Raw genomic sequence first — 13059 nt, forward strand, 5'->3', positions numbered from 1 at the left:
TCTCTCTCTCTCTCTGCATCTCTCTCTCTCTCTCTCGTCTCTCTCTCTTCTGCTTCTCTCCCTCTCTCTCTCTCTCTCTCTCTCTCTCTCTCTCTGCATCTCTCCTCCTCTCTCTCTCTCTCTGCATCTCTCCTCTCTCTCTCTCTCTCTGCATCTCTCCCTCTCTCTCTCTCTCTCTGCATCTCTCCTCTCTCTCTCTCTCTCTCTCTCTGCATCTCCTCTCCTCTCTCTCTCTCTCTCTCTGCATCTCTCCCTCTCTCTCTCTCTCTCTCTCTCTGCATCTCTCCTCTCTCTCTCTCTCTCTCTCTCTCTCTCTTCTCTCTCTCTCTCTCTGCATCTCTCCCTCTCTCTCTCTCTCTCTCTCTCTGCATCTCTCCCTCTCTCTCTCTCTCTCTCTCTCTCTCTCTCTCTCTCTCTCTGTATCTCTCCTCTCTCTCTCTCTGCATCTCTCTCTCTCTCTCTCTCCTCTCTCTGCATCTCTCCCTCTCTCTCTCTCTCTCTCTCTGCATCTCTCTCTCTCTCTCTCTGCATCTCTCTCTCTCTCTCTCTCTCTCTCTGCATCTCTCCCTCTCTCTCTCTCTCTCTCTCTCTCTCTGCATCTCTCTCTCTCTCTCTCTCTGCATCTCTCCCTCTCTCTCTCTCTCTCTCTCTGCATCTCCCTCTCTCTCTCTCTCTCTCTCTCTCTCTCTCTCTCTCTCTCTCTCCCTCTCTCTCTGCTCTCTCTCTCTCTCTCTTCTCTCTCTCTCTCTCTCTCTCTCTCTCTGCATCTCTCCCTCTCTCTCTGCATCTCTCCCTCTCTCTCTGTATCTCTCCCTCTCTCTCTGTATCTCTCTCTCTCTCTGCATCTCTCCCTCTCTCTCTGCATCTCTCTCTCTCTCTGTATCTCTCCCTCTCTCTGTATCTCTCTCTCTCTGCATCTGTTGCTCTCTCTCCCTATGTATCTCTCTCTCACTCACTTTTCTCTTTTCTTCGCTCTCTGCTCTCTCTCTCTCTCTCACTCACACTGTCTCTCCCTTTACATCCCTCACCCTCTCACCTGCTCCCCTTTCTCCCTTCATCCTCTCCCCCCCCCCTCTCTTCCTGCCCTGTCTCTCTCTCTCTCTCCCTCTCTCTCCCTTCCCCCCACCTCTCTTCCTGCCCTGTCTCTCCCTCTCTCCCTTCCCCCCACCTCTCCCCCCTCTCTTCCTGCCCTGTCTCTCTCTCTCCCTCTCTCTCCCTTCCCCCACCTCTTCTTCCCTGCCTGTCTCTCCCTCTCTCTCCCTTCCCCCCACCTCTCTCTCCCTCTCTTTCTGCCCTGTCTCTATCTGTGTATCTCTCCCCCCCCCACCCTCTCACTCCTCTCCCCCCTCTCCCCCTTTGTCCCTCTTTTTTTCTATCATACTTCCCTCTCTCTCTCTCGCTGTCTTGCTCCACAGCTTCGGTAACTCGGCTCCCAATCAAGTGGATGGCACCAGAGTCGATCAATTTCCGCCGCTTTACATCGGCCAGCGATGTCTGGATGTTTGGTGAGATCTGTGTGCAGGCGTTACGCCTGGTGTCTGCACTGCGCCTTTCCCAGGTTATAAAAGCGCTGGCACTTGGAGAGAAATGATATGCAGAGAAATAAGGATTTGATCTTCCTTACCCCATCAAGTCCCCCTGATGTCACCGTTGCCTAATTCTGCACTTTTACAGTCAAAAGTTCATAAACTGGCATCTTCTCCCCATTTCCTATAGCAATAAAACGGGCAATAAAATAGAAATGTTAATTTCCTCCAAGGAATGATACATTATTAGGTATGGTATAAAAGGTCAACGTTTAGACTGTTGACACAGAAGGTCAACATGGCACTGGTCAACATTCACAGTGTCAACAGTTGGCAACTTGGACATGCCGTTTTCCATAGATATTTTAATTAGCCCCAACCACAGCCTTAACCCAACGCTTACGTAACCCAACCGTTACCCTAAAATCATTAAGAATCCTCTGCCAACAATCATAGTGTACACATTAATGTTGAATTTCTGAACCCATGCCAATGATAAGTAATAATAGGAAACCCTATAGCTCCCAATACAATTGTTGTTGAACTATTTCCTTGCAAGAACGGGATAGTTTTAAAAAAAACTTTTAAATGTTTTATTTTGTGAAATGTGTTTTTGTTTTTTTTAGGCGTCTGTATGTGGGAAATCCTCTCATTTGGCAAGCAGCCGTTCTTCTGGCTGGAAAACAAAGACGTGATCAGCGTCATTGAGAAGGGAGACCGTCTACCAAAGCCTGAGGCCTGCCCCCCAACTCTCTACACACTAATGACCAGATGCTGGACCTACGACCCCTCAGAGAGACCCAAATTTACAGAGCTTGTCTGCAGCTTGAGGTAACGTAACCACCGGACGGCAGTGCACCATCGGGCCCTCACAGCACCACCGGGCCCTCACAGCACCATACCGTATAAATAGTACATACTCAAGAGGGAAGATTCTGCCATCCTCAGGAGTACCACATGGACTGCTGGGGCCCAAAGCAGTATCTTACCTAGGACCCTATTATTATTATACTTTATTTATATGGTGCCACAAGGGTTCCACATGGCCCACTTACAGAGTACACATAATCAAACAGAAAAAAATCTAGTAATACCAATGTAATTCACAGGTTGATCTGTCGGCTGCCTTTGACACTGTTGACCACCCTCTCCTGCTCAACACCCTCCGCTCCTTTGGCATCACTGGCACGGTCTTCTCCTGGTTCACCTCATACCTCTCCGATCGCTCCTTCTCCGTCTCCACTCCGAGCTCCTCCTCTCCTACTACCCCCCAGCCAGTCGGTGTTCCCCAAGGGTCAGTCCTTGGCCCTCTCCTCTTCTCCCTCTACACCACCTCTCTGGGCACCCTCATCAGCTCCTATGGTTTTCATTACCACCTTTATGCTGATGATACCCTAATCTATCTCTCCTCCCCCGACCTATCCCCATCACTCCTGTCCAAGGTCTCAGAATGCCTCACGGCCATCTCAGCCTGGATGACCCAACGCTTCCTGAAACTAAACATGGCTAAAACTGAACTTCTAATCTTCCATCCCCCGAACATCCCCTCTTCTACCCCTATCTCCATCAGCATTGGTGAAACCGAGATCACCTCCACCGACCAAACGCGCTGCCTCGGTGTCATCATGGACTCCTCCCTCTCTTTCACCCCCCCACATTCGTGCTCTCTCACAGTCTTGCCGCTTTTACCTACGCAACATCTCACGCATCAGACCATTCCTCTCCACTGACGCGACCAAAATTCTCATTCACTCTCTTGTCATCTCCCGCCTTGACTACTGCAACATCCTTCTCTCTGGGCTACCTCTCACCCGCCTCGCACCTCTCCAATCCATTCTTAACGCTGCTGCTAGGCTCATCTTCCTCTCCCGCCGCTCTACCTCCGCCTCCCCCCTCTGTTTATCTCTTCACTGGCTCCCCATTCCTTTCCGAGTTCTCTTTAAACTCCTCACCACCACCTACAAGGCTCTCTCCTCCTCCACAGCTCCCTACCTCTCTTCACTGATCTCTATCCACACTCCCTCCCGTCCTCTTCGCTCCATCGCTGACCGCCGACTGACCTCTCACCTAATCACCTCCTCCCACTCCCGTGTCCAAGATTTCTCTCGCGCTGCCCCCCTGCACTGGAACAACCTCCCGCCACCCATCAGGCTATCTGATTCCCTTACCTCCTTCAAGCGCTCCCTCAAAACCCACTTTTTTCGACTAGCCTATCCCTCCTCCTAACCTCTTTTGATCCTCCTATCCTGCCTCCGTTCCCCTCCGTTCCTACTTATCCTATTGCATTTCGTTCGTCCACCCACCTATTTTTAGTATGTTAACTCTTATGAGCAGGGCCCTCCTTCCTCACGTACTCACCCTACCCCATTACCTCACCTGTGCTCCTGTCCTGTTCTTCCCTTCCTCTACTTCATCTTCAGTCTCCTTGACAATTTTGACACCTACTTCTGAACTGATGCTGATTTTAGTTCTACCAGCTATACCCCTATTTATACTGTATCTTTCAACACACCCTGTACGTTACCTTGTAATTTGTTTTTTTTTTTGTTTGTTATGTACGGCGCTGCGGACACTTTGCGGCGCCTTATAAATAAACGTACTACTACTACTACTACAGGTTAATAGTAAAGCAAATATTTAGCTGATGAAAGATGAAAAGTGACACATTGTTTGTTGATGCAAACAACAACCTTTCTAACCAGTGGATTACAATGTCAAACAAATGATAGCATTACAAACAACATTTAAACATGAGTTGGTTGTATAGTGAGATAAATGGTGAGGAGTGCACTCACATTTGTTAAAGTTGGTCTATAGTTTTCCCTATTGGTTCCAAATCAGGCTCTGAGAAAGGTCTTTGCACCCCTGCTGTGATATAAAGCAGACACTATTTTAGCTGGGAAAACATTTCCATTCAACCTGCTGGTCCGACACCACCTAATCACTAGTTCATTGAGCCTTACAGATGCCAGACTGCAATAATTTTGGGTAGACTATGGGTAGATATAGATGTCTTTAAGGGCCTCTACTGTACATCCCCCATACACAATGAAAGCTGTGAATGCAAATAGAAATGTTGGGACCTGTTTCATCCTTTGCTCCCGATTATATAAAGTAATTTACTTCTAGAAAAGTAAGTCAACCTATTTATCATGGTCCTGGCAACAAACGCTGTTTAAGTCACGGCCCAGATTTACATTCATGTTCCGCCATCAATCCTCAAACCACCAGTCACAGGGCATTGGCGTTAATAAAAAAAGCATTGGCGTTATTAATGTAATATATCTTTAAAAGCACAAACAATTCCATTTGTGGCGGCATATTTTACTATTTATGGTGCAGGAGTGAAGTCTGTGCACAATGCAATATGCCGGCTTTTATTGGATCTGGGCGCCGAGCGCCGGGCACGATTAATGGCACAGTCACGGGATGACTGATAGCTGTACGGTCTGAGCAGAGAACAGAGCTGGCTCCCAATGTATAGCTTCATAGTGTGATTACACCGTGAGCGACCCAGGTGCCAGGCATTGTATAATGTACTTTATACAGTCAGCCTATCAACCCGTGCTCTTGTCCTTCCCTGGTGTCATGATTTTCCTTCTCTTCCCCATTTCATCCACAGCGACATCTATCAGACGGAGAAAGAGATAGTGAAGGATAAAGAGAAGAATAATCGCCAACGCCCCCCAAAAATCATTGAGCCGATAGAACCCCCACCCAAGGTAAGTCATTTATTCTACACAGACCTGACCTTGTGTCTCTGACATTCCTGTAATACAGCCAGTGACCGTCCGCTGCCGGGGACCATGGATAAGATAATATTAGCGGCTCCTTGCACTAGTGGAGGTCGCCGGGGACCATGGATAAGATAATATTAGCGGCTCCTTGCACTAGCGGAAGTGGGCGGGGACCATGGATAAGATAATATTAGCGGCTCATTGCACCAGTGGAGGTGGCCGGGGACCATGGATAAGATATTAGCAGCTCCTTGCACTAGTGGAGGTGGCCGGGGACCATGGATAAGATAATATTAGCGGCTCCTTGCACTAGCGGAAGTGGCCGGGGACCATGGATAAGATAATATTAGCGGCTCCTTGCACTAGTGGAGGTGGCCGGGGACCATGGATAAGATAATATTAGCAGCTCCTTGCACTAGTGGAGGTGGCCGGGGACCATGGATAAGATAATATTAGTAGCTCCTTGCACTAGTGGAGGTCGCCGGGGACCATGGATAAGATAATATTAGCGGCTCCTTGCACTAGTGGAGGTGGCCGGGGACCGTGGATAAGATAATATTAGCGGCTCCTTGCACTAGCGGAAGTGGCCGGGGACCATGGATAAGATAATATTAGCGGCTCCTTGCACTAGTGGAGGTGGCCGGGGACCATGGATAAGATAATATTAGCGGCTCCTTGCACCAGTGGAGGTAACCAGGGACCATGGATAAGATAATATTAGCGGCTCCTTGCACTAGTGGAGGTGGCCGGGGACCATGGATAAGATAATATTAGCGGCTCCTTGCACCAGTGGAGGTGGCCGGGGACCATGGATAAGATAATATTAGCGGCTCCTTGCACTAGTGGAGGTGGCCGGGGACCATGGATAAGATAATATTAGCGGCTCCTTGCACTAGTGGAGGTCGCCGGGGACCATGGATAAGATAATATTAGCGGCTCCTTGCACTAGTGGAGGTGACCGGGGACCATGGATAAGATAATATTAGCGGCTCCTTGCACTAGCGGAAGTGGCCGGGGACCATGGATAAGATAATATTAGAGGCTCCTTGCACTAGTGGTGGTGGCCGGGGACCATGGATAAGATAATATTAGCGGCTCCTTGCACTAGTGGAGGTAACCGGGGACCATGGATAAGATAATATTAGCAGCTCCTTGCACTAGTGCAGGTGGCCGGGGACCATGGATAAGATAATATTAGCGGCTCCTTGCAGTAGTGGAGGTAACCGGGGACCATGGATAAGATAATATTAGCGGCTCCTTGCACTAGTGGAGGTGGCCGGAGACCATGGATAAGATAATATTAGCGGCTCCTTGCACCAGTGGAGGTCGCCGGGGACCATGGATAAGATAATATTAGCGGCTCCTTGCACTAGTGGAGGTGGCCGGGGACCATGGATAAGATAATATTAGCGGCTCCTTGCACTAGTGGAGGTCGCCGGGGACCATGGATAAGATAATATTAGCGGCTCCTTGCACTAGTGGAGGTGGCCGGGGACCATGGATAAGATAATATTAGCGGCTCCTTGCACTAGCGGAAGTGGTCGGGGACCATGGATAAGATAATATTAGAGGCTCCTTGCACTAGTGGTGGTGGCCGGGGACCATGGATAAGATAATATTAGCGGCTCCTTGCACTAGTGGAGGTAACCGGGGACCATGGATAAGATAATATTAGCAGCTCCTTGCACTAGTGCAGGTGGCCGGGGACCATGGATAAGATAATATTAGCGGCTCCTTGCAGTAGTGGAGGTAACCGGGGACCATGGATAAGATAATATTAGCGGCTCCTTGCATTAGTGGAGGTGGCCGGAGACCATGGATAAGATAATATTAGCAGCTCCTTGCACTAGTGGAGGTGGCCGGGGACCATGGATGAGATAATTTTAGCAGCTCCTTGCACTAGCGGAAGTGGCCGGGGACCATGGATAAGATAATATTAGCGGCTCCTTGCACTAGTGGTTGTGGCCGGGGACTATGGATAAGATAATATTAGCGCCTCCTTGCACTAGTGGTGGTGGCCGGGGACCATGGATACGATAATATTAGCGGCTCCTTGCACTAGTGGTGGTGGCCGGGGACCATGGATACGATAATATTAGCGGCTCCTTGCACCAGTGGAGGTGGCCGAGGACCATGGATAAGATAATATTAGCAGCTCCTTGCACTAGTGGAGGTGGCCGGGGACCATGGATAAGATAATTTTAGCGGCTCCTTGCACTAGCGGAAGTGGCCGGGGACCATGGATAAGATAATATTAGCGGCTCCTTGCACTAGTGGAGGTGGCCGGGGACCATGGATACGATAATATTAGCGGCTCCTTGCACCAGTGGAGGTGGCCGAGGACCATGGATAAGATAATATTAGCAGCTCCTTGCACTAGTGGAGGTGGCCGGGGACCATGGATAAGATAATTTTAGCGGCTCCTTGCACTAGCGGAAGTGGCCGGGGACCATGGATAAGATAATATTAGCGGCTCCTTGCACTAGTGGAGGTGGCCGGGGACCATGGATAAGATAATATTAGCGGCTCCTTGCACTAGTGGAGGTGGCCGGGGACCATGGATACGATAATATTAGCGGCTCCTTGCACTAGCGGAGGTGGCCGGGGACCATGGATAAGATAATATTAGCAGCTCCTTGCACTAGTGGAGGTGGCCGGGGACCATGGATAAGATAATATTAGCAGCTCCTTGCAATAGCGGAAGTGGCCGGGGACCAAGGATAAGATAATATTAGCGGCTCCTTGCACTAGTGGAGGTGGCCGGGGACCATGGATACGATAATATTAGCGGCTCCTTGCACTAGTGGTGGTGGCCGGGCACCATTGATAAGATAATATTAGCGGCTCCTCGCACTAGTGGTGGTGGCCGGGAACCATGGATAAGATAATATTAGCGGCTCCTTGCACCAGTGGAGGTGGCCGGGGACCATGGATAAGATAATATTAGCGGCTCCTTGCACTAGTGGAGGTGGCCGGGGACCATGGATAAGATAATTTTAGCAGCTCCTTGCACCAGTGGAGGTAACCGGGGACCATGGATAAGATAATATTAGCGGCTCCTTGCACCAGTGGAGGTGGCCGGGGACCATGAATAAGATAATATTAGCGGCTCCTTGCACTAGTGGTGGTGGCCGGGGACCATGGATAAGATAATATTAGCGGCTCCTTGCACTAGTGGTGGTGGCCGGGGACCATGGATAAGATAATATTAGCGGCTCCTTGCACTAGTGGTGGTGGCCGGGAACCATGGATAAGATAATATTAGCGGCTCCTTGCACTAGTGGAGGTGGCCGGGGACCATGGATAAGATAATATTAGCGGCTCCTTGCACTAGTGGTGGTGGCCGGGGACCATGGATAAGATAATATTAGCGGCTCCTTGCACTAGTGGTGGTGGCCGGGAACCATGGATAAGATAATATTAGCGGCTCCTTGCACTAGTGGGAAGACACTAAAAGTGTGTAGCGCTGTATTGGAAGACACTTGGGGGGCGTGTATCGCTGTATTGGAAGACACCGGGGGCGGGTAGTGCTGTATTGGAAGACACTGGGGGCGTGTAGCGTTGTATTGGAAGACACTGGGGACATGTAGTGCTGTATTGGAAGACACTGGGGGCGTGTAGCGTTGTATTGGAAGACACTGGGGGCGTGTAGCGTTGTATTGGAAGACACTGGGGACATGTAGTGCTGTATTGGAAGACACTGGAGGCGTGTAGCGCTGTATTGGAAGACACTGGGGGCGTCTAGCGCTGTATTGGAAGACACTGGGTGCGTGTAGCGTTGTATTGGAAGACACTGGGGGGCGTGTAGTGCTGTATTGGAAGACACTGGGTGCGTGTAGTGCTGTATTGGAAGACACTGGGGGCATGTAGTGCTGTATTGGAAGACACTGGGGGCGTGTATCGCTGTATTGTAAGACACTGGGGGCGTGTAGCGCTGTATTGGAAGACACTGGGGGCGTGTAGCGCTGTATTGGAAGACACCAGGGGCATGTAGCGCTGTATTGGAAGACACTGGGTGCGTCTAGTGCTGTATTGGAAGACACTGGGGGCGTGTAGCGCTGTATTGGAAGACACTTGGGGGCGTGTAGTGCTGTATTGGAAGACACTGGGGGCGTGTAGCGCTGTATTGTAAGACACTGGGGTGGTGTAGCGCTGTATTGGAAGACACTGGGGGCGTGTATCGCTGTATTGTAAGACACTGGGGTCGTGTAGCGCTGTATTGGAAGACACTGGGGGCGTGTAGCGCTGTATTGGAAGACACTGGGGGCGGGTAGTGTTGTATTGGAAGACACTGGGGGCGTGTATCGCTGTATTGGAAGACACCGGGGGCGGGTAGGGCTGTATTGGAAGACACTGGGGGCGTGTAGTGCTGTATTGGAAGACACTGGGGGCGTGTAGCGCTGTATTGGAAGACACTGGGGGCATGTAGTGTTGTATTGGAAGACACTGGGGGCGTGTAGTGCTGTATTGGAAGACACTGGGGGCGTGTAGTGCTGTATTGGAAGACACTGGAGGTGTTTAGCGCTGTATTGGAAGACACTGGGGGCGTGTAGTGCTGTATTGGAAGACACTGGGGGCATGTAGCGCTGTATTGGAAGACACCGGGGGCGGGTAGTGCTGTATTGGAAGACACTGGGGGCGTGTAATGCTGTATTGGAAGACACCGGGGGCGTGTCTTGCTGTATTGGAAGACACTGGGGGCATGTAGCGTTGTATTGGAAGACACTGGGGGCGTGTAGCGTTGTATTGGAAGACACTGGGGGCGGGTAGTGCTGAATTTGAAGACACTGGGTGCGTGTAGCGCTGTATTGGAAGACACTGGGGGCGTGTAGCGCTGTATTGGAAGTCACTGGGTGCGTGTAGCGCTGTATTGGAAGACACTGGGTGCATGTAGCGCTGTATTGGAAGACACTAGTGGCGTGTAGTGCTGTATTGGAAGACACTGGGGGCGTGTAGCGTTGTATTGGAAGACACTGGGGGGCGTGTAGTGCTGTATTGGAAGACGCTGTATTGGAAGACACTGGAGGCATGTAGCGCTGTATTGGAAGACACTGGGGGTGTGTAGTGCTGTATTGAAAGACACTGGGGGCGTGTAGTGCTGTATTGGAAGACACTGGGGGCGTGTAGCGTTGTATTGGAAGACACTGGGGGCATGTAGTGCTGAATTTGAAGACACTGGGTGCGTGTAGCGCTGTATTGGAAGACACTGGGGGCGTGTAGCGCTGTATTGGAAGTCACTGGGTGCGTGTAGCGCTGTATTGGAAGACACTGGGTGCGTGTAGCGCTGTATTGGAAGACACTAGGGGCGTGTAGCGTTGTATTGGAAGACACTGGGGGGCGTGTAGTGCTGTATTGGAAGACGCTGTATTGGAAGACACTGGGGGCGTGTATCGCTGTATTGGAAGACACTGGGGGCGTGTAGCGTTGTATTGGAAGACACTGGGGGGCGTGTAGTGCTGTATTGGAAGACGCTGTATTGGAAGACACTGGGGGCATGTAGCGCTGTATTGGAAGACACTGGGGGTGTGTAGTGCTGTATTGAAAGACACTGGGGGCATGTTGTGCTGTATTGGAAGACACTGGGGGCATGTATCGCTGTATTGGAAGACACCGGGGGCGTGTAGCGTTGTATTGGAAGACACCGGGAACGGGTAGTGCTGTATTGGAAGACACTGGGGGCGTGTAGCGCTGTATTGGAAGACACCGGGAACGGGTAGTGCTGTATTGGAAGACACTGGGGGCGTGTAGTGCTGTATTGGAAGACACTGGGGGCATGTAGCGCTGTATTGGAAGACACTGGGGGCGTGTAGCGCTGTATTGGAAGACACTGGGGGCGTGTAGCGCTGTATTGGAAGACACCGGGGGCGTGTAACGCTGTATTGGAAGACACTGGGGGCATGTAGCGCTGTATTGGAAGACACCGGGAACGGGTAGTGCTGTATTGGAAGACACTGGGGGCGTGTAGCGCTGTATTGGAAGACACTGGGGGGCGTGTAGTGCTGTATTGGAAGACACTGGGGGCGTGTAGCGCTGTATTGGAAGACACTGGGGGGCGTGGCTTGCTGTATTGGAAGACACTAGGGGCGTGTAGCGCTGGATTGGAAGACACCGGGGGCGTGGCTTGCTGTATTGGAAGACACTAGGGGCGTGTAGCGCTGGATTGGAAGACACTGGGGGCGTGTAGCGCTGTATTGGACACTGGGGGCGTGTAGCGTTGTATTGGAAGACACCGGGGGCGTGTATCACTGTATTGGAAGACACTGGGGGCATGTATCGCTGTATTGGAAGACACCGGGGGCGTGTAGCGCTGTATTGGAAGACACTGGGGGCGGGTAGTGCTATATTGTAAGACACTGGGGGTGTGTAGTGCTGTATTGGAAGACACTGGGTGCGTGTAGTGCTGTATTGGAAGACACCGGGGGCGTGTAGCGCTGGATTGGAAGACACTGGGGGCGGGTAGTGCTGTATTGGAAGACACTGGGGGGCGTGGCTTGCTGTATTGGAAGACACTGGGGGCGTGTAGTGCTGTATTGGAAGACACTGGGGGCGTGTAGTGCTGTATTGGAAGACACTGGGGGCGTGTAGTGCTGTATTGGAAGACACCGGGGGCGTGTAGCGCTGGATTGGAAGACACTGGGGGCGGGTAGTGCTGTATTGGAAGACACTGGGGGCGTGTAGTGCTGTATTGGAAGACACTGGGGGCGTGTAGCGCTGAATTGGAAGACACTGGGGGCGTGTAGTGCTGTATTGGAAGACACTGGGGGCGTGTAGTGCTGTATTGGATGACACTGGGGGCGTGTAGCGCTGTATTGGAAGACACTGGGGGGCGTGTAGTGCTGTATTGGAAGACACTGGGGGCGTGTAGTGCTGTATTGGAAGACACTGGGGGCGTGTAGCGCTGGATTGGAAGACACTGGGGGCGTGTAGTGCTGTATTGGAAGACACTGGGGGCGTGTAGTGCTGTATTGGAAGACACCGGGGGCGTGTAGCGCTGGATTGGAAGACACTGGGGGCGGGTAGTGCTGTATTGGAAGACACTGGGGGCGTGTAGTGCTGTATTGGAAGACACTGGGGGCGCGTAGTGCTGTATTGGAAGACACTGGGGGCATGTAGTGCTGTATTGGAAGACACCGGGGGCGTGTAGCGCTGGATTGGAAGACACTGGGGGCGTGTAGCGCTGTATTGGAAGACACTGGGGGCATGTAGTGCTGTATTGGAAGACACTGGGGGCGTGTAGCGCTGTATTGGAAGACACTGGGGGCATGTAGTGCTGTATTGGAAGACACCGGGGGCGTGTAGCGCTGGATTGGAAGACACCGGGGGCGTGTAGCGCTGTATTGGAAGACACTGGGGGGCGTGTAGTGCTGTATTGGAAGACACTGGGGGCGTGTAGTGCTGTATTGGAAGACACTGGGGGCGTGTAGCGCTGGATTGGAAGACACTGGGGGCGTGTAGTGCTGTATTGGAAGACACTGGGGGCGTGTAGTGCTGTATTGGAAGACACCGGGGGCGTGTAGCGCTGGATTGGAAGACACTGGGGGCGGGTAGTGCTGTATTGGAAGACACTGGGGGCGTGTAGTGCTGTATTGGAAGACACTGGGGGCGCGTAGTGCTGTATTGGAAGACACTGGGGGCATGTAGTGCTGTATTGGAAGACACCGGGGGCGTGTAGCGCTGGATTGGAAGACACTGGGGGCGTGTAGCGCTGTATTGGAAGACACTGGGGGCATGTAGTGCTGTATTGGAAGACACTGGGGGTGTGTAGCGCTGTATTGGAAGACACTGGGGGCATGTAG

General features: G+C 51.7%; 1 protein-coding gene across 1 annotated transcript in view; it reads left to right on the forward strand.

The window, feature by feature from the left end:
* Positions 1-13059, forward strand: part of PTK2B (protein tyrosine kinase 2 beta) — a 109787-nt gene that overhangs the window by 72283 nt on the left and 24445 nt on the right. Inside the window, exons 18-20 of the mRNA XM_083175056.1 lie at positions 1374-1505; positions 2153-2357; positions 5149-5248. Of these exons, the coding sequence (XP_083031182.1) occupies positions 1374-1505; positions 2153-2357; positions 5149-5248 (437 nt within the window). The remainder of the gene's footprint in view (positions 1-1373; positions 1506-2152; positions 2358-5148; positions 5249-13059) is intronic.

The sequence above is a fragment of the Crinia signifera genome, chromosome 3 (assembly GCF_055691185.1).
Source record: "Crinia signifera chromosome 3, ASM5569118v1, whole genome shotgun sequence".
Taxonomy (NCBI): domain Eukaryota; kingdom Metazoa; phylum Chordata; class Amphibia; order Anura; family Myobatrachidae; genus Crinia; species Crinia signifera.